The sequence below is a fragment of the Peromyscus californicus genome, unplaced genomic scaffold (assembly GCF_007827085.1).
Source record: "Peromyscus californicus insignis strain IS unplaced genomic scaffold, ASM782708v3 Scaffold_4__1_contigs__length_199733344, whole genome shotgun sequence".
Classification (NCBI taxonomy): Eukaryota; Metazoa; Chordata; class Mammalia; order Rodentia; family Cricetidae; genus Peromyscus; species Peromyscus californicus.
Genome location: NW_026294562.1, coordinates 98108972 through 98133276, shown reverse-complemented (window position 1 = coordinate 98133276; position 24305 = coordinate 98108972). Strand labels below are relative to the sequence as shown.

The window sequence follows — 24305 nt, the reverse complement described above, 5'->3', positions numbered from 1 at the left end:
AGCAGAGAGAGAAGGAAAAAGATCTGAAACAAGTTTTCATATGCCTTAAATCACTTTCTCAGACTTGTAAGAGACTTCCATTTTCTTAGACTGCCATAACTTTAAACATATATGTATGTATATTGAGTTAGTTTCTTAGGTTTGTCTACCTTGTATCATTTATTTTTCCTTGACCTACATAACTTGTCTTTTTTTTATAACCTTTGAAACTAAAATCTTTAGTGTGAAGCCTGTCATCAAGGTAAACTATACTCATGAAATGGACTGACCTGGCAGCTGGGTGTTTGCTTTTGTTAAAGCTACAATTAGTCATCAATGCCATCAGAGATCTGTGAAGTTTAAATTTGAGTAGGAAGTATAATTTAAATGATTTTTGTATTGATTAAAATGACAGACTTAACTTAGACATTTGTGTGAGGCTTATGTGGTTCATTATAGGAGCAGATGGTCTTCAGATGTCAGACAAGAGTCGCATTTAAGCTTCAGTTGTCCCACAGAGTAGAGGGCCTTGAGATGTCAGACTCAGGTCTGAATTATTCCTGTAGAGGAAGAACTTGGAAAAATCGACCTTCATTTGATGAGGCATAGTACATCCATCAATCCAAAAGTGTCCCACAGTTTATATAGGTTCCTGGTGGCAGGTAAGGCATGGGCAGTTTTGTCCAGTAGTTAGCATTATCACAGTCCAGGTGGAGTCAATGGTGTGGTATTCCATCTGTCTTCTTTGGGACCTTAAAGTTTATTGTTAGGAGGGGGTCTCTGTTTATTGTGGGATGATATTGTTTTTGTTGTTTACACATTTTAAGTGCCATATAAAGCAGTTCAGTAAGGAATTTGAGGGTCAAGTATCTATTAAGAATAGCTAAAATAAACAAACTTTGTTAGCAGTTACTTGTTTTCAAAGGCTTAATTTTGAAAACAGACAGAGGAGACTAAAGCTTATTTTTGTAATTAATCATGACTGTAAGTATAGTTCTGAGCACATTAAACCATATGATTATTTATGAGGTAACTGATAATTAAGTTGTATGCTTTATCTTAAAGAGTTCATAAGTTAATATAGCTTTCATAAGAATTGGACTTGCAGCTTTATCCCTGTTAAGGTTGAGCCTTAAAGTTAGAGTTGAAGATTTAATTGGAGATTTTTGGGCATGAAAATAGACCACAGACCATAAATATAGTTAACTTTTTTTATTACAGAATATTACAGTTCTTGTATGAGTAGGTTTAAGCTAGATGTGGTATCAGGACCGGGAAGTTTAAGGTGGGAAAGCGGTAAGGGCCTTGGCAGAGAAAGGTGTTATCACAAGGCCATAAATTGTACTGTGGCTTACTTGGGTATCAACAGTGGAGAATTTGGCTTTATGAAGGGAGGGGGAGCAGCACTGGGCTGAAAAGAGGAGGCTTTTTGGGGCTAAGGCATTTAGGATGGAAGGAGGGGCTATTGGAGCAGCACAGCTGGAACAAGGCAGGGGAAAGGTGGGGGAATCAGTCACAGTAGCCCAGAAGCCAGCCTAAGGAAAACATTGCTGTGGCCCAGGCATGAGCCTAAGGAGGCTACAGTTCCTGGAGGGACATGGCAGTGACCTGTTTATTGTTAAGGAGTTTAAGAGAGGCTGATGTGCTATGGGTGAGCATTGACTCCTTCCTACTAGTCAGACTCCACTGGGCACTGCAGAGTGGTGGGTGAATGGGGCAGACTTGGGTGTGAATGTGGCACATGGTCAGGGAGAAGGGGGGTGTTGGAACATTACTGGAGCTCACATAGTCTGAAGGAAGTGGGGGACTCGGGCACCTATGGACAGTGGGGACTGTAGCAGCTTCTCAGTGCTTTGTTCACGTGTATGACATCCATGGTTCTGTTCAGGAATTCATGGCAATACCTGTCAATGATTGCTGAATTGACTGTGACCAAATAACATCAACTGTTTTTCTGAAAGACCTGAAGACCACCCCAACATGTGTTTTCTACTCAAAAGCTTCTGCTTCAAGAAAGAGTTGAGTATAAACCTTTTTGTAGACTTGTAGTCACTACTAACCTTAAGACAGAAAGGATTCTCTACCATTTAATCCTTTCCTGCACATTCAAGGGTAAGTGATCTAGGTTTGAACATTTCACCATTGACTTTGCTTCCTCTCTCTGTTAAAGCCAATCTCAGTAGAAACTGTGCTCAAGATGCTAAGTGCCTGCGCTTCCCACATCTTAAGTCCCTTCTACCCAGCTGTCATTGCCATTTCCATAACTCTTATTACAGAAATGACATTTTCTTTCATATCAGTCATATTCGATGCCCCTTCACAATGTCATTTCTTGTTAGCAAAATTCACGAGAGTCTGTTTAAAAGGTGTCAGGGATTTATTAAGAAATAGGGAAATACAGTCACAAATACAGGATATGGTAAATACAGGATATGGTAAATCCAGTTACAGAGTCTTTGGAAAGTTAGGGACTGATCACATGCGGCTTCATGCTGCCTGAACTAGTCTTCACCACCCAAGAGAGAGTTCACCACTCAACTGCATCCACTCTTAGGGGATCATGTATGCAGAGAGAAAGCTGTGCCCTAGGGTTTGTACACCAAAAGCCTTTGGCAGAATGAATTCCTGTAACACTTCCCCTTGTCTTTTTTTCGAAATAAGAAGGCTCTAAACCTAATACAAAACTATATACAATAAGAACAATGATAACATTATCTAGGAGAAAGGGTGTTAACATATCCTGAAGGACCAAGATCTTGCACCTCATATGCTCTTAGCTAAGATACAAGATTAATGTAACTAATTATCTAGCCTTCAACCCCATCAAAGACCTGCGAAGGAAAATAGTATTACCTGAGTAAGTAGGAAATTCAAGCAAGCAACTTCCAAAACATGAAAGGAATGACAGAGACAGATGGCTGCCTGGACAGTCACCCCATGTTTCTCTGCAATATTGGGGCATCCACTTTTGGCTACAGGCCTGGAATATCTGACAGACCATTTTCAGAAGCAGGAAAATTTGAAAGACTGTCCTACCCTGTCTTGGCAAGGTTCAGCAGTGGCTTTTCCCTTTGTTCCACTCGTCCATATTGATCAGCATGTTTATTGTAAGCAGTTGAGGCAAGGGAAATTCTTTGTCAAGAAGATGACAAATTCCATAATGAGTGTCTTTGATTCCCAGCATCCTCTCAGGAGTAGAGCAGTGCTGCTAGAAGCAATCATGTCTCACGTGAAACTCACATGACCCAGAGTCTAATCCATTCCAGGGATGTCATGCAGCCCCCAAAGAAACTGACTGCCACTTTCCACAAGGACAAGCAGGATGATGCCCATGAGTTTCTAATGCTCACCTTGAATGCCATGCATGAATCCTGCCTTCAAGGGAGCAAGCACTCAGAAGCCCCCTCTGAAGATAGCACCCAGATCCATGAGATATTTGGAGGCTCATGCAGATCTCAAATCAAGTGTCTCAGCTGCCAGGGCACCTCAGATTCTGTTAACCCCTTTCTAGACATCCCCCTGGATATCAACACAGCTCAGAGTGTGAACCAAGCCTTGGAGGATTTAGTGAAGCCCAAAGAGCTGTGTGGGAAAAATGCCTACCACTGTGACCATTGCCAGGAGAAGACGCCAGCCTCAAAGACCCTGACAATTGAAACTGCCTCGAAGGTTCTCCTGCTGGTATTGAATCACTTCTCAGACTTCACAGGTGGCAAAGTGGACAGGAAAGTGAGCTGCACGGAGTCCCTTGACCTGTGGCCATATATGTCTCAGCCTAATGGAGGACCACTGACGCTGTGCTGGTCCATGCCAGTGTGACTTGTCACTTTGGACATTACTTCTGTTATGTCAGAGCTGGCAGTGGGAAGTGGTATAAGATGGACGATTCTAAGGTTGAGAGGTGGGATGTGACTTCTGTCCTGAGTGAGCCTGCATATGTGCTCTTCTACGTCCGGGAGACTGAGCTAAAGAAGGACAGTGTCAAGGGGCCAGTAGGCACAGTCAACCAGGCTCAGGTTGGACAACCCCAGAACAGAAATCTCAACAGAGGATCTTGGGTGGGAGCTGAAGAACCACGAGGACACATGGAGAATAGAGCAGCCATAGAATTCTCCTTACACGACAGGAAAGTGCTTCAGGAACAGAAGCGGCCGAATCTTGTGCTGAACCTCAGGAGAGTTGAACCCACTCTGCCAGCCAGTGTGGTTGCGATTCACCAGCTCTGATACACTGGGCACTAGGACAGGAAAGTTCCCTACAAGGAGAATTACCCATATCACAATTCTGCCAGATTCCTGCCTGCTCAGGGAGCCATGAACACTGGACAGCTCTGCAGTCAGGGAGGAACATCAAGAGGCAAGAAAAAGAAGCAAGGGTGGAAGCCTCCACCTGTGTACTAGGGCTCACTGCAATTACTGACCCTGCATTCTGTGGACATATCTGAACTGGAAGAAGCCCTTGGAGCAGGAGATTCGGACCTGTGGCCCAGAAAGGACAGAGTGTCTCACCCTTCTTCTGTTTCCTTGTCTAGTCTGGCTAAGTCCCTAAGAATTACTGTTTGGATGTGGAAGAGACTTCCCAGGGTCCTAGGATGAGTCAAACCCCACAAAGTTTCTGGTTTCCTAGGGGAGATCTACAGAGGCCTCTACTGGACCTCTTTGAATCTGAGCATGGCAGAGACAACTCCCCTCCCACAGGCTTTTAAAGCAGGATTGCTGTTCAGCCAGCAATGTGCAGGCCAATCTTCCTTCCACAGCTATTTCCTGTAAAATCTTTCTTTTGGGTTTGTGTGGTGATATTGTGTTCCCCAAAATATTGTGCACCCTAATAAACTTATCTGGGGTCAGAGAACAGAACAGCCACTAGACAGACATAGAGGCCAGAAAATGGTGGCACTCACACCTTTAATCCTAGCATTCCAGAGGCAGAGATCTCTCTGGATCTCTGAGTTCAAGGCCACACTGGAAAGAGCCAGGCGTGGTAACAAGAGCCTTCAATCACAGGAAGTCATGGCAGGAAGCAGAAAGGTATTTAACACGTGAGGACAAGGAACTAGAGCCTGGTTAAGCTTTTAGACTTTTTAGCAGCAGTTTAGCTGAGATCCATTCGGATGAGGACACAGAGGCTTCCAGTCTTAGGAAACAGGATCAGCTGAGGAATTGGCAAGGTGAGGAAGCTGTGGCTTGTTCTGTTTCTCTGACCTTCCAGCGTTCACTCCAATACCTGGCATCAGGTTTGTTCTTTATTAAGACCTTTTAAGATTTGTACTACATGTTCCCATCCCCACTAGACCCCAGTCCACCAACAAAATCTATTTCACCTTCCCAGAGAGATCATTTTGTCCCCCACAGAGCTCTCTTTGTTACTTAGCCTCTCTGGGTCTGTGGATTGTAGCATGATCATCCTTTACTTAAGAGATAATTTCCCAACAATGTTCACAGTGGCTTCATTCATAATAGCCAGAAACTGGAATCAACCTTGACATCCCTCAACTGAAGAATGGAAAAATATGTGGTACATTTAAACACTGGAGTATTAGTTGTCTTGTTTAAAAAAAGGCAGGCTAATAGAATAACAAAAAAATCATCCTGAGTGAGGTATCCCAGACACAAAGATACAAGCATGGTATGTACTCACAAGGTATATTTTCTTGAACAGAGTTTGACAGCATTAATCATTTTTAAAGTGAAAATGTCACAGAATGCTTCATTGTCAAGGACCTAAGCATCAGGTTTGAAAATGTTAGGGAGGTAGAAAAATGGAAACAGGTATATTGTGGGATAGGCATTAGTAGGCCACACATTCTTGTCATGTCACTCAAATAAATTTCTTTGGTTATTTTGTTTTCTTTTTATTCAGGAAATCAAGGACAACAGGATGGTCAGGAATTGAAGCCAGCCTGCATAGAGAACAAGCTCAAGGTCAGTATGGGCCATGAGAGAGCTTTTCTCAAACAAACACAAAGTAGGACTTTCCAGGTGTGGTCTACCTAAATATTAATCTTACCTCTTTGGAGTCTGAGGCAGGAGGTTTTCTATAGGAATCATTTCGTCTATACTACAAAGTGAATCCCAGCCAACTGATATTGTACAATTTGTGACCTCATTTTCTAGATATCTCTTTCTTTCTGAAAGCATGTTTTCTACTGAATCTGTGCATAATTTCTAGATGAAAACTCACTGTTTAGTATGTCACACATTTACCCTTGTACTCCAACCACCATTTTGTTTATTTCCAGACAGATTTTCTGTGTAGTAATGGCTGTCCTGGAATTTACTCTGCAGACCAGGCTGGCCTTGAACTCAGAGTTCCACCTTCCTCTGCCTCCAGAGTGCTCAGATTAAAGGTGTGCACCACCACTGCCTGGCTGCAACCACTATTCAAAAAGAAACCATAACAGAATACCTCTCTCTGTGTCTCTCCTTTTTCTCCCCTTCTTTGTCAACATCCTTGTCCTCTTCCCACTCCTCACCCTGCCTCCCCCTTCTCTCCTCTCCCCTAAGCTGCCTCTCCTCTGCAATTTCTACATCAATCCTTTTCCTATACCCCCTTCCACTTATCTCTACCTCCACCTCCTCCATCCCCATTTCCCTTTCCCTCTCCCCCCATCCATCTTCACCTTCTACTCACCCACACTCTCACCCTTACTCTCCTTCCTTCTCTCCTCTCTCACACATAGGGTCTCACTAGATATCCCTGGCTAGCCTGGAGCTCTTTATGTAGCCCAGACTGGACTGGAATAGATAGAAATCCTCCTGCTTCTGCTTCCTGAAAGTGTATTGGTCAAGACAGTAGACTTAAACTGTGGTTGAAATGGCAAGCATTTTCCTCCCATTTGACAACACTGTCAATAAGATAAATACAGAATATCATTGATGTGATTGTTTACTTGAAAAGTGTATGTGTTCATCATTATGTATGTATATCTAAAATACAAAATGTTAGGAAATGGAAGCCATAGGTCAAGTGGTCTTGAGTGTAGAGATTTTAAGATCCTAAGTGACTAAGTAGATGTAGTGAAACCAGTAAGTACCCAATAATCTCTGGAACAAAAAATTGTCCTTCTAAAAGGAATGTTGCCTCTGGGCCCTTTCCTTTCCCATCCTAATATCTAATTTAAAAACCAGGGTTGAGTTCCACACTCCCTTATTTGAAGTCCTGCCTAAGACAGGAGTGAAAGTCTTCTAATGGCAGTTCTACTCATCTTTTTTTTTTTTAATTTGATATGGTTTTACATTTCTATGACAATGAAAATGCAAGCTTAAGACCCTAGGGAAATGAATCTATCTCCAGGGAAATTGACCCCATGAAGATCCAACTTCAGAGTTGCTTTGCATAAACCACACCTACTTTCCTGAGTCAATTAGATATTTACAGGAGACGGGCTATTATAGCACCATGTTAGTGGGTTTCGTCACAGTACTGAACTATAAAAAGGGCTATTATTTGGGAATTAGAGGTCTTTTTTTGAGGGTATAGCTCCTTCATTAATGTGCTTGGTAAAGTTGGGCAAATGTTCAGTCCCCTCATTATGGATGTATTTTTATAGAAATATAAAAGACTTTTTAGAAATAGACTGTAGGTTCAAGGTCATTTTTTTCACTTTTCTTTTTCAATTGAATATTTAATCTTTTCTTACTCAATATATCCTGACCATGGTTTCCTCTCCCACCACTCCTCGCAGATCATCCCCCCCAGTCTCTGCTCTTCCCCAGATCCACTTCCCTTCCATTTCCCTTCAGAAAAGGGCAGGTCTGCAAGAGACATTAACCAACCATGACAAAATAAGATACAGTAAGACAAGGCTAATGCCCTCATATTGAGGAGTGGACAAGGTAATTCAATAGGAGGAAAAGAGTCACAAGAGCAGACAAAAGAGTCAGAGACATACCCACTCCCACTGTTAGGAGTCTCACAAAACACCAAGCTAACAGTCATAACACTGCCCAACCACTGCCACATAGCAAAGCTCTTCCGCCGTTGTCCTCATCACTTCCCATTGAGAAGCAAACCCTTCCTCCTGAGAGTCCTGCCTTCCTGGAGAAAAGTGAGGATATTCTCCTAGGTCCCAGTGAGTGTCCTCTCTGAGTACCTTCAGGTCTCTTCAGAGGATAGTGACTGGGAGTGAACCACCACATGATTAGAAAATGTAATCTCCATGCTGAGACTTGAAGTATGCTTTCAGACTGACACAGTATAAAGTTGATGCATATATTCTTTTTTGAAAGTTTAAATAGAGGACTATAACACATTATGCTCAGTTCTAAATGACTGTACCACTGAAAACTCCCATCATGGATGGATTCACATCCTTGTGCAATTAGCCTGACCTTAACATGGACTTTGGACTCTGAAGTGTGCCATTCTGATGAAATGTCTTTGTCCTATCAGTTGTCATTATCAGTGAAATTGTAGTGTGTACTTTCAATTACTTCGATGTTCACAACTATCTACTAGTTGTCATATTGTGTGAAATTTTGACATTTCAGAAATAAAGTTTTTCTAGATATTATACTGTGTAGTAGTGTTCACATGCCAATGACCATGGGATTTTTCATACAACCTATATTCCAGGGACAATCTACAATCCCAATGGTCACCCAATCTACTCTCAGGTCTACTGTATGATATTTTGTTTGTGTTTTGACAAATCATATCAGAGGGTGGAGCTAGCCACTAGTTAGCCATAGAGGCTAGGCAGTGGTGGTACACACCTTTAACCCCAGCACTTGAGAGGAAGAAGCAGGATGATCAGGAGTTCAAGGCCACCCTGGCTACACAAGATTGAACCAGTCTAAAAGAGAAACAGAGCCGAGCAGTGATGGCTCACACCTTTGATCCTAGCTCTTAGGATCTCACATTTTTGATCCCAGCACATGGGAGGACCATGCCTTTGATCTAGCACTAAGGAGGTGGAGAGAGAAATATAACATGGGAGGAGGCAGGATCTTGCCCACCTCCCCACTTGGTCTGAGGATTCATAGAGGTAAGAAGAACTCTCTGGTGGCTGGCTGCTCTGCTTCTGATCTTTCAGCTTTTACCCTAATATCTGACTCTGGGTTTTTATTAAGACTAAATAGATTCACACTTCAATACTATGGTGATTTGATTAAGTATGGCGCCCATAGACTGTTTAAATGTTTGGCCCACAGTGAGTGGCACTATTAGGATGTGTGGCCTTGTTAGAGAAAGTGTTACTGTGGCCGCAGGCTTTAAGGTCTCATATGCTCAAGCTATGCCCAGTGTTGTACAGTCTTCTGTGGTTTTTGGATCAAGACATAAAACTATCAGCTTCTTCTGTAGCACCATGTCAGCCTGCACACCAGCATGTCCCTCCATGATAATGGATTAAACTTCTGAAACTGTAAGGCAGATCCAATTAAATGTTTTCCTTTATAAGAGTTTCTGTGATCACATACTGATAATGAGCACCTTGTGATAACCACTGAAAGGACAATCTGTAGGTCTCTTTTGGAAATACCCAGTGTGTTTAGCAAATTCTTTGGCCTAATTGACATACACACATTCAGGTACATGTACCATAAGGAATGAAATTCTGATGACTAAAGCCCAGGGTATCCTGAGATAATCACTGACGGTTATCCTAACTCTGCCTGTCTCTCATTGAAATAAGAGAATGTTCAATAACAAGGATCAGGAGCAGAGCTGATACTTTCATAGGTAATGTCAGCCCTGTGGTATGTAAAGGCCAGAGGATCTCATCGATTTCATGGCTCAGTTGACTACTTGGTGAGTTCACAAACAATGTGGGTTCCAATGTGAGACAAGTCACTGCTCAGACACAACTTAAACTCAATTTCCATCTAGGAGCCCAAGATATTGCAAACCTCTTGTAGATTCTGCATCATGGCTTTTGTATTGTACCTGTTTGTGGTGCAATTTATTAATGTTAAGATAATCTTGGATTCATTCCCAATACTTGACCACTGTGTATGTTTGCTCTAGATTTTTATAGATATTTGTTGCTGTGTTTATCATTTAATCTACAGGCTTTCCCACACTGGACTAACACTGTGTTACAGCATCTACTGTATAAATATATATTTTTTTAGATAGGCAAGAACTATTAGACAGAGAAACCCTATTTTTTTTGGGGGGGGTTTCAAGACAGGGTTTCTCTGTGTAGTTTTGGTGCCTGTCCTGGATCTCGCTCTGTAGACCAGGCTGGTCTCGAACTCAGAGATCCACCTAGCTCTGCCTCCCGAGAGCTGGGATTAAAGGCATACACCACCACCACCCGGCACCTATAAATATTCTTAACCAAAAGATGTTCTCTGTACTCTAGATCAGTTGGTTACTTTTCCTATAGATTTTGAAATTGTTTGTGTCCTTGCTGGCAATTGTATAATTATTTTTTAATTGAAAACATTGATTATTGTTCTTAAGACAACTTTACTTATATGTAATTCAAATCATGGAAGGTAGATATTGAGACACACTATGAAGTTTTATAGACATGTACACATTGCTATTCAATTATGACACAAATGTTCACAATATCCACAAATTTAACCTTTTCTATTTGTAGTGAACCCATAACACACAAGTAATGTTGATGTCACTGGTAAAATTATGGATTAGGATTGTTTCTCATCTATTCTTATAAAGGAAAATATGTGGAATTGAATCAAAGACCCAGACTTAACTCCACATACCTATGGACACCTGGTTTTTGATAAAGAAGCCAGAAATAGGGTGAAAAGAAGAAAGCATCTTCAATGATGCTTGCTAGTCTAACTGGATGACAAAACTCAAGTCTAAGTGGATCAAAGACTCAACATAAAACCAGATCCACTGACCCATAAAAGGAGAAAAAATGAAGACTAGCCTTGAACTCATTGGCACAGGAGACAACTTCTTGAACAGAACAGTGATAGCATAGGCACTGAAAACAAATGGGACCTTATGAAACTGAGAAGTTTCTTAAGACAAAGAAAACCATCAATAGGACAAAACAGCAGTCTACAGAATCAGAAAAGATTTCCATCAACCACTCATCTGACAGAGGACAAATATCCAAATTATATAAAGAGATCAAGAAACTAGCTATCAACAAACCAAATAATCCAATTAAAATACAGGGTATAGATCTAAATAGAGAATTCTCAGAAGAATCTCAAAAGGCTGAGAAACACTTAAATCTTCAACATCCTTAGCCATCAGGGAATGCAAATTAAAAGGACTTAGATTCCATCTTACACCTGTCAGAATAGCTAAGTTCAAAAACACAAGTGACAGCTCATGCTGTCAAGGATGTAGAGTAAGATGACCACTTATTTATTAATGGTGAGTGTGCAAACTTGTACAAATACTTTGGAAATCAATATGGCAGTTCCTCAGAAAATTGGAAGTTGGTCTACCACAAGACCCAGCCATGCCACTCTTGGGAATGGGCATATACCCAAAGTCTGCTCAATCCTACCACAAGGACACTTACTTGCTCAACCATGTTCATTGCAGCTTTATTCATAATAGCCAGAAAGTGGAAACAACCTAGATATCCCTCAACTGAAGAATGGATAGAGAAAATTTATACAATGGAATACTCATCTGTTAAAAAATGATATGAACTTTTCAGGCAAATAGATGGAACTGAAAAAGATTGTAGGTGGACTTTTCTTTCCTGCCTGCCAGTTCCCAAATAACATGGAGACTTAAGTGTTCGGCTGGTAGCTCAGGATTACTAACTAGCTCTTACAACTTTAATTAGCCCATATTTCTTATCTAAGTTCTATCATGTAGCTCATGGGTTGTTACTTCATTTTGTACACATTCTACTTCCTCTGTGTCTGGCTTGAGACTCCTTAGACTCTGCCCTTCTTCCCAGAATTCTCTCTGCCCCGAAAATCCTGCCTATTGGCCAATCAGCTTTTTATTAACAAGAGCAATACATTTTCACAGTGTACAGAAGGGTCATTCCACAGCATTTGACCTTTGTCTAAATAAAAAAGGAAGTTTTTACCTTTAACATAGTTAAATTATATACAACAAAAACAGTTATCAAGTAAGAATTACAGTTACAATATCCAGTCCATTTGTATTTGGTAAATTTAGAGAAAATATTCTATTATTTATCTTATCTCTGTGAGTCTTAAGTTTTATACCTAATTTATTTTTTATCATAACTAAGCAAAACTTTTAGTTGAATTATTTAGTCTTTAACTCCATCAAAAACCCCAGAAGGGTGAAATGTTACCCAATGACAGGGACATCTGGCTGCCTGGATAGTCACTGAAAGGTCTTTGGTGATGTTGGACATTTATCCTTGGCCTACAGGTCTAGCATATCTGATAAACTTTTCTAAGAAGCAGTGTATTTTGAAGGATTGTCCTACTTTGTCTTGGCAAAGTTTGGCAGTTGCTTTCTTTTGTGTCCTGTTCAATTTGGACAGTATACTGTCACTAATTGAGGAAAGAGCAGTTTCTTTGCCCAAATTGCTAGCTTTTTCCACAAAGAAAACAAACTCCATATGGAGGTTCTTTGATGCCCATCATCTTCTTTTGAAGTAAATTGGTGCTGCCAGGATCAGATGTGTCTCACTCTAATGAAAAGTTTTAGATTATTAAACATTAAATGCCATATAACCAGGCAAGGCTCCTAGCACTGGGACTGGAACATCAGTGGAGCCACAAAAACTTTGACTTGTAGGTCAGGCACTGATGGTACTTGCCTTTAATCCAAGTACTTGGGAGGCAGAAGCAGGCAGATCTGAGTTCAAGGACAGCCTAGTCTAGAGAGAGTTCCAGGATAGGCTCCAAAGCTACACAGAGAAACCCTGTCTCAACACCCCCCTCAAAAAAAAAACTTGGAATTGCAATCTGTTCTGTCTGAAAGATATGTTGGGGTAATGGTAATGCAGAACTTCTGAGAATTGCCAACATATAACTTGTCCAATTTATGGCTCATGCCACAAGAAGGAACCTATGACTGATGGCTGCCTGGATGGTCAGGAACCAGAGGAAGGACAGCCTAGAGACCCAGGATAGAACAAAATATAAACAGCAAAAACAAAAACAATGAAATGCTCCCTAATGATATTCTGCTATACCCATAGATTGGTGTGTGGTCCAATTATCATCAGATCAGCGTTATCAAGTGTTATCTGATAGGAGCAGATGCAGAGACCCACATTAGAACACTCCCTATGAGATTATGGGGGTCAATTACTTTCAAACTACCACATTCCACTACCTGGCCTCTATAAGCTTGTAACAATCATAATGTAAAATGCATTTAATCCTACTTTAAAAGTCCCCATATTCTATCATAGTCAACAATGTTTTAAAGTCCAAAGTTCAAATTCTCTTCTAAGACTCATGGCAATCTCTTAACTGTAATCCTCTGTAAAATTAAAATAAAAATGCAGATCACATACTTCCAACATACAATGGCACAGGATATACACTACCATTCCAAAATGTAGGGAAAGGAGCATAGTGAGGAAATACTGGACCAAAGCAGGACCAAACACCAGCTGGGCAAACTCCAAACTCTGAACCTTCATGTCTGATGTTGACACTATTCAGAGCTCCAACTCCATTCAGCTCTGTTGACTGCAGCACATTTCTTTCTCTTTGGCTGGTTCAACTCCCTGTTAGCATCTTTCCTTAGCAAGTATCCCACATCTTTGGCATCTCCAACATCTTGGGTTCCCCAAGGTAATCTAGGCTTCAACTTCACAGCATTACACAATGGCCTTTCTACTAGGCCTCCTTCATTCACAGACACCCCTGAAACATGCCTAACCTCAGTGGCTTTCTTTAATGCACAGAGGCAAATTCCATAAGCTGTTTCTTCTATCCTTAACTCTAAAGCCAGAACCATGTGGCTGAAGCTGCCAAGGTCTGCTGCTTGCTGGGACTGGAACATGGCCCTCTCAATTACATCTTCATCAGCTTTCTGTCCTTCACTGCCTAAGCTTGGCTGTCCTGAAACTTGCTTTGTAGACCAGGCTGGCCTCAAACTCAAAGATGCACAAACCTCTGCCTTCCCAGTGCTGGGATTAAAGGTGTGTACCACCACACACACAGCTCTAAATTTTTCTTTAAGTCCTTTTCACACTAGGAAACTTAACTGGGAGGGATCTTGCTCTGAGGTCACCACTCCCTTTATTCCATTTCTTAATCCATTTATCTCCTTGAACACAGGACTTAGATCTCGTTCCACTTCCTGGTGCTCTTTTTCTCCTCAAAATTTACATTTTGTAATTTACTCTGCTCGCCTTGCTTGTTTTTCATTATAAATCTTTGTTTTGTGATTAATAGCGTTATCTCTAATAGAGTCTTTACTCGGCTGTTTTGAAATTTCCTCTGCCAGCTGAATTCATTCAAAACTCTTCACTCTAACCTCAGGCAGACTCTGGACAAAGGCAAAAAGCAGCCACTTCACCAAAATATCACAAGAATGATCTCTAGGCAACATTCTAAAATTCTCCTCTGAAACCTCTTGAGTGAGCCCCTATAGTTCAACAAATCATACTCAGCAGCACTGTCTCCTATGTTCCTATTAGTATGGCCCATTAAGCAGCACTTAAAATGTTCAGCTGCTTTTCTAATTCACAGTCCCAAAGTCCATATTACTCCAAACAAATGCATGGTCAGTCTCATCACATCAATACCCCAGTCCCTGGTATCAACTTCCATCTTAGGGTTTTTATTTCTGTGAAGAGACATTATGACCAAAGAAACTCCTATAAGGAAAACATTTAGTTGAGAGAACTCAATTTCAGAGGTTCAGTTCATCACCATTATGGCAGGGAGCATGGCAGCATGCAGGCAGACATGGTGCTGGAGTAGCTGAGAGTCTTATGTCTTGCATGCAACAGGAAGTTGACTGAGACAGTGGGCAGTGTCCTGAGCATAGGAAATCTCCAAGCCTGCCCCTACAGTGACACACTTCCTCCAACAAGGCCATGCCCATTCCAACAAAGCCACACTCCGTAATAGTGCAATTCCCTTTGAGATTATGTGGGCTAATTACATTCAAACTACCACACTAGGAAATAATCTATTATTCTGCTAACTGGAGATAATATTAAACCAACTCCTTATGATTTACCATTTCCCCATAGATTAAGGTACATCTCAATCCATATCAGAGAACCTTCTCTTTGTAGATGATGATCAACACAGAGACCCACAACTGAACAAAGTTTAGACTGCAAAATGTTCAACCTTAAATATATACATTTCACCCCTTCCTCCAACAGCTCAAGTATCATTGCAGAAAATGAGTACAGAAGGAATGTAAGCACCATAGGCAGTGGACAACTTCAAGAAACCAGTGTCTTCTGGACACAGCAGGGCAGCTATACATATGCACTCAAAGCAGTTGTGACAGCATGCATAAGACCTGTGCAAGACTAAACCAGACCAAATCCAAGCATAGCAAAAGGAGTTGGGTATGAAGTTCTACCTGTAGCTGAGGAGCTATTGACAATTCTTAGCTGCTGAGAAAGAAAGCATCCATTTTCTCTAATAGCATAGAGTCAATTACTCCAGTGGAAGTCCACCTACCCAAGAAAATTTAGGCAGCACAGATTGGCCTTGATAGGAAAACGTGACAGTTAGGTGAGAAGGGAAGTTGGGGGTGAATCAGAATTGGAGGAGGGAGAATGACTATGATCAAAACTAAACTCATTGTACAAAATTATCAAAGAACTAATTAAAAATATAAATAATCAAATTCATCTGCTATTCCTTCCCTTCCAACCCCTCCCCATACCCCTACCACTATTACTTCTAATCTCATGTGCTCTTTTTTCGGTATGTGCATGGGTGTAGAGCTATCTACTAGAGCATTAACATAGCCACTAAGGACCCTATCCATGATGAAAACGGAATTCCCTCCCCAATCAATTGTTAGTAGATTCTTGGCTGGGGTTTGGACTTCTGTGACTGTTTTTTATCATTGTATGACCAGCCACAATTTATTGAATTATCAGTATCAATAGATATTTATATGCCACTTAACACTTAATTTTTAGCCTACACTGAGCATTCACAGTAAAGCATTTGTATAGACATACACATTTGGTTTGTTCATTTATATAGGACCAGAATAGATAATTATACAGTAGGGTTATCTTTAAATTTTCAAAAAAATTGTCACATGCTCTTCAAAGTGATTTTGCTAGGTCAGAGTCAATGCTGGGGTCCTTGCTTAGCATGAACAAGGTTCCTGTTTCAAACCTTGGCACCATAATACATGATTTTGCCATTTACATCTCCACTAATTGTGCTTGAGTGTTCCAACTACTCCGCATCCTCACTAACACCTGACATCAATTTTTTCAAGTATGCTAATGTGTGTATACATAAACATATTGTAAGTCAAGTATATACCTTTAATTTTCACAGCTCTTCATTACATAATAACTATAAAAATCTGCACAGTATCTACACAATTAATAAGCAGATATACTTTATTTATACCATTTTCTATTGGAAAACAAAGCAAAACCAGAAGAGGATCCTGCTAAATGAGGATGCTGTGATATACAATCTTTGGCTTGGGATTTCTAGATGTTTCCAGGACCTTGAGCATGAGTGATTTCTGTGCATTTGTTGATGTATTAGGTTATCAAATGCTACTAATATTGTACAAAGGCATATTTTCAGAGGCACATTTACTCCTAGTTTATCATTTATTATCACTGTCTGCTCCATAATGAAGTTATATTGCACTGTGCTATGGGGCGGTACCTACAGACTTACAGCTTGATGTTTGTATTTCATGCTTTGGCTTTTGCTCCTTTTGAGACAAGGTCTCATGTATCCCAAGCTGGCCTTGATCTCATTGTGCAGTTGAGGATGACCTTGAACTTATGATTCCTCTGTCTCTATGTCCTGAATGTTGAGATGACAGACATGCCCTACTAAATTCTGGTTTATGTGGCACTGGGAATCAAATTCAAGGCTTTGTGTACACAAGACAAGCACTACTACACTGAATTGCTTCCCTAGCCCCGACTGTGATCTGTTCACTACCAAAAAATGTAGATTTTTTGAGCTTCTGGCAATGGTAGCTGTTCTAGAAGAAAGCGACACTACCTGCACTGGATTGCTGCTCACTGTGTTCACCTTCTGTAGAGGAAACACTTTCACTTACCCAAAGGTTAATACTAAGCTATTTGTGCTGTTCCATGATTCCAGATCAGAAATGTGTTTACTTCTGATAAAATTTAAGCCCCACCTTCAGTGTACCTTAAATATGATCAAGGGCTACTGTATGGAATTAGAATTTTTAAAAATTGATACTTTTGTACCAAAGTAGGGAAGGGTGAGGGTGGAGAACCAGTGCATTTTAACTGTGCACTGTTCCCCCATGGACATATAAACTAATGTGATTGCAGAAAATGTGTTTTAATGAATTCTATTTTTAATATCTATTTTAACATAGAATGTTCATAAACTGTTTCCTCAATAATTTTAGTAAACTTTGAGATGCATATACAGTATGTGGTAAAGTTATGAAACTGAACTTGAGCAGCCCTGGGGATTGGATATTGACAAATCAGGGCAATCTGAGAGCTGCCCATACCCTGCTCAAATCAAATGCCAGAAAGTATCTCTACCTTCCCATGGCTCATCAGGAAAAACTTAGCGCAGTCCGAGAGCTGCCAATATCCCACTCAAATGTGTTCTAAATATAGATGTTTTCACAGTGATACATTTACCTTCCCTCCATCAGAGACCTATGGGACCTTTACCTGTGATGCCCAAAACATTTTATCCACTACCTGAAATGTCTCCAGAGAAAATATTAAGCTTGTTAGACTCGTTATTTAAATACAACAGTTCTTAGTAGTAGCAGTCTTGAATGGGGATTTAAAACCATGTAGCATTGAGGTGAGTTTGTACAGCTCAGAAAAAAATGCATAGGACAAAAATACTACTATTACACAGGGACTTGAGTCAGGAGTGGTTGAGCAGGGAATATAGAGAATTATCTCACTTTGTAGAATTCTTGAAGTTTGTAAGTTGCTTTCAAGGTAGAGGATGGGGTAAAAATCAGGTGCAGTTTGGGTACTGGGAGATGGGGACTCCAACATACTGATGTGACAAGGACTAAAGATTATAGCACTGCCAAGTTTATTTCTATGTAATTAAAGAGACAGGTCTGTCCTTTCCACAGCTGTTAGAGTGATCCTTAGAAGTGGTAAGAATTTTTATCAACCAAAATGCATTAGAGCATGGAGAATAAGGAGTTCCTGTGATTTGTGTAACCCAACTTACTGACAAGCACTCTCCCGACACTGGCTGCTTTCCCTTCAATGGAAAACATGCGATTTCAGTGACTTTACAGTCGCCCTAGGATACTTTATCAGCTGGGATGAACAATATTATATGAACCCAGACTTATTTTCTGTCATTATGTATTGTATACATGTACATAGAAATATTTGTATACACACATATTCTTACAGTTTGTATATAATGCAAGGGTAATTATATGGATCTAGTACATTTACTTTCCAATTATCAATAGCTTTGATTTCATTTTTAAAAAGTCTTTAAGGTTATTGAAGACATCTTGAAATCAGGTCTGTCTTCTTTGAGACGAATTCTTATTTTTCAATGTTCACTTTAACATCAATTCGTTAAGATATTAATTTTCTAGTAGTAAAACCATCCAAAAGGGGTTTGGCAATTTATTGACTCGTTTCATCATGTATTTTTCTATGTGCTACATAGAGCAATGAATCAAATAGATGGAAATTCACTTTCCAGGGAGTAACAACACAGAACACCTGCTACAGAGATGGAAAAGCTAGGACAGGCAGAGTGAGGCCAAGATTGAGGAGGGGATAGGAAATCTCCGAGTTACATTATTAAGTTGGAAGGTGGAAAGGATTTGTATTAACTCTGAGCAGACACCTGGAACTGTTGAAGCACTTGTCACAGTTCTCAGAAGAGAGTGAGCTGTTGAAATGGGGGGGGGGGTCCAGAAGAACATGTTTGTTGAGTTTGAGAAGCCTGCAATAGATATAGGTGGACTGACGTGGTCTCATTTAGGGCAGTGGTGGGTGCATTCAGAGATTTAAAAGCATGCTAATTTCATGGTATTTTCCAAGCAAATATAGAGACGCTGTATTTTGCCCTGAATTAGATGGTAAAGATGTAGGAAGTAGTAAAGGATAGTTAGACATGATTTTATTTAAGTTTCTCTCATAGAAAAAAAAATCATACTAACTATATATGTAGTTTTGGTATTAATATAGTTGGTTTTGGTATTCTCGGTTGTGTTGAAATTTTCCATAATTTATTTACTATTAAAAGCATTTTACATTTGGTGCAAATGCTTTTGAAATGTACTGAATTTCCATATGAATAACATTTAATATGAAAAAAATGGAGAACTATCTAGTTACACTGGAATGAAAAGGAAAGAGAAGCAATGCAAATTAGGAAAAGGGTGTTTGCAGATTCAAACATTGCAGAAAATACAAACACTGTAACACAGACCTAAGGAAAATTGATACTTCAACTTGATAATGTAAGCTAAGCAATAACTGAAAGTTCAATTTGAAGTTTTAAAAATTGCACTTTGCCTCAGAAAGATACTCTAATGGTTTTCATTAGGAAGGTTTTCTACAGATCCTCAAAGCAGAAAAGATGGGAAGCAAATGGTCCTTAAACAGTAGCTAAAGCTTAGTAAGAACTACATTCTTCTGAATACAAGAGCCTAAGGTTATTTGGATGATGACAAGATGACCACAGAACAAACTCAGTTTATAGTTTGACAGACAGCATGATATATATTTAAGCTTATTTATATATGATCATTTTAAATGACATAGATGTAGAATTAAAGTTAAAAAATCATTCATTGATAGATTAAAATGTAACTCTTAAAACCCCTTTAAACAGGATTTGTGTAGGACAGCAGTGTGGTTTTAAAATCTTTCCTATAGTTCAAAAATTCGTCTTTTTTATTTTTATTTTCTGTATTCCTGTTGCCTCCCCCTCCCCGTTTGTCCTAAGCATCCTCTGTGTAGTGGACTTCTCGCACTGATGGTAAAGCTTATTCCTATTAAGCCTAGACTGTGTTCAAGTTTTCTTGTTTTGGTGTTTTTTTTTTTGAGGGTCTGATAAGGAATTTGTGAACTCTATCTTTGGTATATCTTTTATTAAACTGCACTTTCGTTTAGTCAAGGTAAATAAGTATGTATTTGAATAACTTGGTGTGTCCTGAGTGTTGTGGTATGAGAAGCATCGTGGTCTTTCTACACTAATGAAGTACAAATAAAATTTTTTATGAAAAAATTATTCATTAAATATAGATATAAAAATTCTTCCCTTTGCCAGCAAGAAAAAAGATAAATTGGAAAACACATTATGACTATGCTCTGTAAGTTGTAACTTTGTTTTTTGCCTTGTCATGTACAAAAACATGCTTATATTTCTGCCTTTGATTTCTCAGATTTGGAAAATCCAGACTTGCTAAATTTAGACAAGCGTTTAACCATGTCAACCTCATAACAGATTCGCATAGTATGTCATGCTCACATGATTTAATAAATGTAACCCAGCAGACAATCCTGAAAAGATTTCCTGGATAAGGGAAATGTGATTTCACAAATTCAATGATATTCAAATGAAGTCCATAATCTGGAAATGGATTGAAGGGATGAAATCAAGCACTAATGACTGGCCTAGGAGTATGAACTAGCATGTGTCAACAGATTTGACAGTATAAAGCCAAGCCAGCCCAGGGCTTGGACGCCAATTTGCACTCTTAATTTAGTAACAAAATTAGAAATAGGAGTAGGATAGAAGAATGTGGTCTGGATGGAAAATATGTATTTCTTATTTGTTTATGTTGTGAAAAATATGTTTTGTGTCTAGAAAAAAAATCTTTTCACTGCTGTCTTCAGCACAGGACACTATTACCCATCTAGGGTGTTACTTGTTTTCTACTAATCACTATGAGTGGGGCCAACACCTCCAGCCTGACACCAAGATACTTTATCCTCAATGGAATTCCCGGGTTGGAAGCTGCACACATCTGGATCTCCCTGCCCTTCTGCTTTATGTACCTCACTGCTGTGACAGGTAACTGTGGACTTATCTACCTCATCATCCATGAGGAGGCCCTGCATCGGCCCATGTACTACTTTCTAGCCATGCTCTCTGCTACAGATATTTCTGGATGTAATACAATTGTCCCCAGTATGTTATGCATATTTTGGTTCAGTCTCAAGGAGATTGATTTCAATGCCTGCCTCGCACAGATGTTTTTCATCCACATGTTGACAGGCATGGAGTCTGGTGTACTCATGCTTATGGCTCTTGACCGCTATGTGGCTATATGCTATCCATTACGCTATTCCACCATCCTCACCAACACTGTGATTACCAAGGTTGGATTGGTGACACTCATTCGAAGTGCGCTACTCATGATCCCCTTTACTTTCCTGATCAAGCGTCTTCCATACTGTAGAGGAAACCTCATCCACCATACCTATTGTGACCACATGGCTGTGGCCAAACTATCTTGTGGTAATATTAAGATTAATGCTATCTATGGTCTTATAGCTGCTGTGTTTATTGGGGGCTTTGATATGTTCTGTATCTCCATGTCTTATGCCATGATTATCCATGCTGTGGTAAAGCTGTCTTCTGCAGATGCTTGCCATAAAGCCTTCAGTACCTGCACATCACACATATGTGCTATTGTTATCACCTATGTCCCAGCCTTCTTCAACTTCTTCACTCATCGCTTTGGGGGAAGCACTATACCCCATCATGTCTACATTTTTATAGCCAACCTGTACCTGTTGCTGCCTCCCACCTTGAATCCAATAGTATATGGAGTAAAGACTAAGCAGATCCGTGAAGGAGTGATCAAACTGTTTGTTAGACAAAAAGATATTTGAGTGTGGGATAAATATCTGCTAACAAAGTTTGTGTTTAACATAAATATCCAGAAAATTATCAATGGAGAAAGGTTTGAATTTGAAAAATTCAAACCGTGAGCTCAGTAGAAAATACAGGTGAATATTCTGTCATTGGATGCACAAAACAGTAACAGAATGTTGAATACAAAATCCTTAATTTTATAGAAAGAAAGATAGGGAAACAAGTATGTTTCTAGCATAAGGTGCCTTAGTCAGAGCTCACAGAACACATGCAGAACAGTGATGCTGGCATAGGCAACCTCAAGTGAACCCTTGGTGATTATTGCACATATGCTTAGGCGTCTGAGGAGGGTACAGGTGGAAATGAGATGTCTGGTAGCCTCAAGATGCCATAGTAGTGGGAAGGCAGATAAACTGTCTCCACGTTGCAGGGAAGCAGGCACACTTCCCCAGGAAGTTTCTTCTGAGTTTCATTGTCCTTTCAAGATAACTGTCATAAAATTTTAAGGCAGAAATCACTCTAGGGACAATGTCTGTGACATTTTGGAATTTGGGTGACATCTGACTCCTGTAGCAGTGCCAGTGCATGTGTGAGGGAAGTTGTAGTGGTGTAGGTGCTGAAGGTCACCATAGTCTGAGTTCTGAGGAATTCTGAAAGATACAATGTCACTATGTGACATCTGCTAAAGGAGAGAATTTGTAAGTGGAGGGAAAGATATGAAGAGCATCTACATAGTCTGCTGAGCAAGGAGGCCTGGGCTTGACAGCCTTACCTGGCTGAAATGTAGAGGAAGAAACAGCAGAGTGACAGAGTGGAAAAGAGAACCTCATTAGATTTCTAGAAATAAGAGAAACAATACATGGGAGTAAAATGAAGGTATTTCCAGAAATAGTACCAATTGAAAAGAGAGAAAGAGAAGACATGTTGAAAAATGATTGGAGTCATCAAGAAATGTTTTGATGAAAGCAATATGGATAGGTAGAAATAATTATGTTGATAAAAATATTCTTATCTGCTAACATGAATATATTTTAATATCACATGGCACATGGACAAGCTCTTGGGAAACATTGATCACACCATGCATATTTTGTAATATAATTGTCACATGTTTAGAAGCAGAATCTGAGGTTTTTAAGGAACTCTACCCAACTTTGCAAACTGTCTTTATAAAACAAAATTGTCATCAGTAAAGTTTTTGTGTTTTAGAATTACTGTTGGGTTTGGTCAACTTGACTAGGTGCTCTCAACATTAGCCATATGTAAACACAGTCAAACTAAACACAATGTAACTTTCCCTAAACTGCTATTTTATTGTTTTTTGTCCATATCACAATATTTTTTTCCATTTTATTTTTGGCTTGAGAATCTCCTATGTGAATATAACGGGTTTTGAATGAACCCAATCTTTGTCCCTTCCCTCCAACTCTTTTTATACCTTCCCCCTTTCCCTCCCAACTTCACTACTCTTTTTAAGAGCCACTGAGTGCTGTCACTTAGTGCTGTCAGTATGTGCTTGAGTGTAGAGCCATCTACTGGAAAACAGGCAGACTAACGGGCCACATCTGAAATAAAGGGTCTCTACCCTCCCAGCACCCTCTTGCCAATAGTTCCTCACTTGTGTGGATGTGCAGTATGTGGATATAAAGAAAATGAAATACAAAGAATATACATAGTACAGTCAGCAGCTTCATGGCTTGCTTATCCAAGGGTAAATAAGGAGGCATAATTGTTCTATGTGCTTTTTGGAGTGTAGGTTTGAATTCCATACTTCTGCATTTAAGATGAGTCTAAGCCATTTAATTCAATATAAAAGAGGCCTGTTATCCACCTGAAAACTTTTTCATTGGAAACTAGTGCTGGGTGTGGATGTCAATAGCTGTAACTCTAGAACTTTGGAGGCTGATGCAAAAGGATTCTGAGTTTGATGCAGATCTGGACACAGCGAGTTTCAGCCTAACTTGAGCTATAAAGTAAAACTCGTCTCAAAAAAAATTCTCTAGAAACTAGAATATTGGGCATAAACAACTGTATGTGTTGCAACTTTATAGAACACACAGCCTTTCTCCACATTGTATAACTTTATAAATTGCACAGTCTTTTTCCATATGATATAACTTAGTTTCCAAGAGCAGAGACTTGCCACCATCGTTAACTGAGTAGGTTCCCCTTTCCTCTATTTACTTAACCTGTTTTTATGTGGAGAGGAGGTTCCACACCATTTTAGATTTAACAGTTTAAGTGTTAGGAGATGCTTTATGTCTGATTTATCTCACTTAGCCTGATTTCCAGTTTTACCCATGACTGCCAAATGACACACTGGCACTTTTTTAACTGTCACTGTCAAATTCCACTCTTCTCCCTCTACATTACAACCAAGTAAGTGTGTAGGCCAGAGGACAACCTCTGATGTGTTCCTCGGGTACATTCCACCTTTTCTTC

General features: G+C 39.8%; 1 protein-coding gene and 1 pseudogene across 1 annotated transcript; both read left to right on the top strand.

Annotated features, from left to right (window-relative positions):
- Window positions 1-3219: 3219 nt before the first annotated feature.
- LOC128123878 (ubiquitin carboxyl-terminal hydrolase 17-like protein B) lies at window positions 3220-4205 on the top strand (annotated as a pseudogene).
- Window positions 4206-20929: 16724 nt separating this feature from the next.
- On the top strand, window positions 20930-21880 carry LOC128094952 (olfactory receptor 52N2-like). The gene has a single exon (XM_052713574.1). The coding sequence runs from the start codon at window positions 20930-20932 to the stop codon at window positions 21878-21880; it is 951 nt and encodes a 316-aa protein (XP_052569534.1).
- The last annotated feature ends 2425 nt before the right edge of the window (window positions 21881-24305 follow it).

What these genes read in the sequence shown, in the direction of transcription:
- LOC128094952 (XM_052713574.1), top strand. Translation starts at nt 20,930, where the DNA reads ATGAGTGGGGCCAACACCTCCAGCCTGACACCAAGATACTTTATCCTC.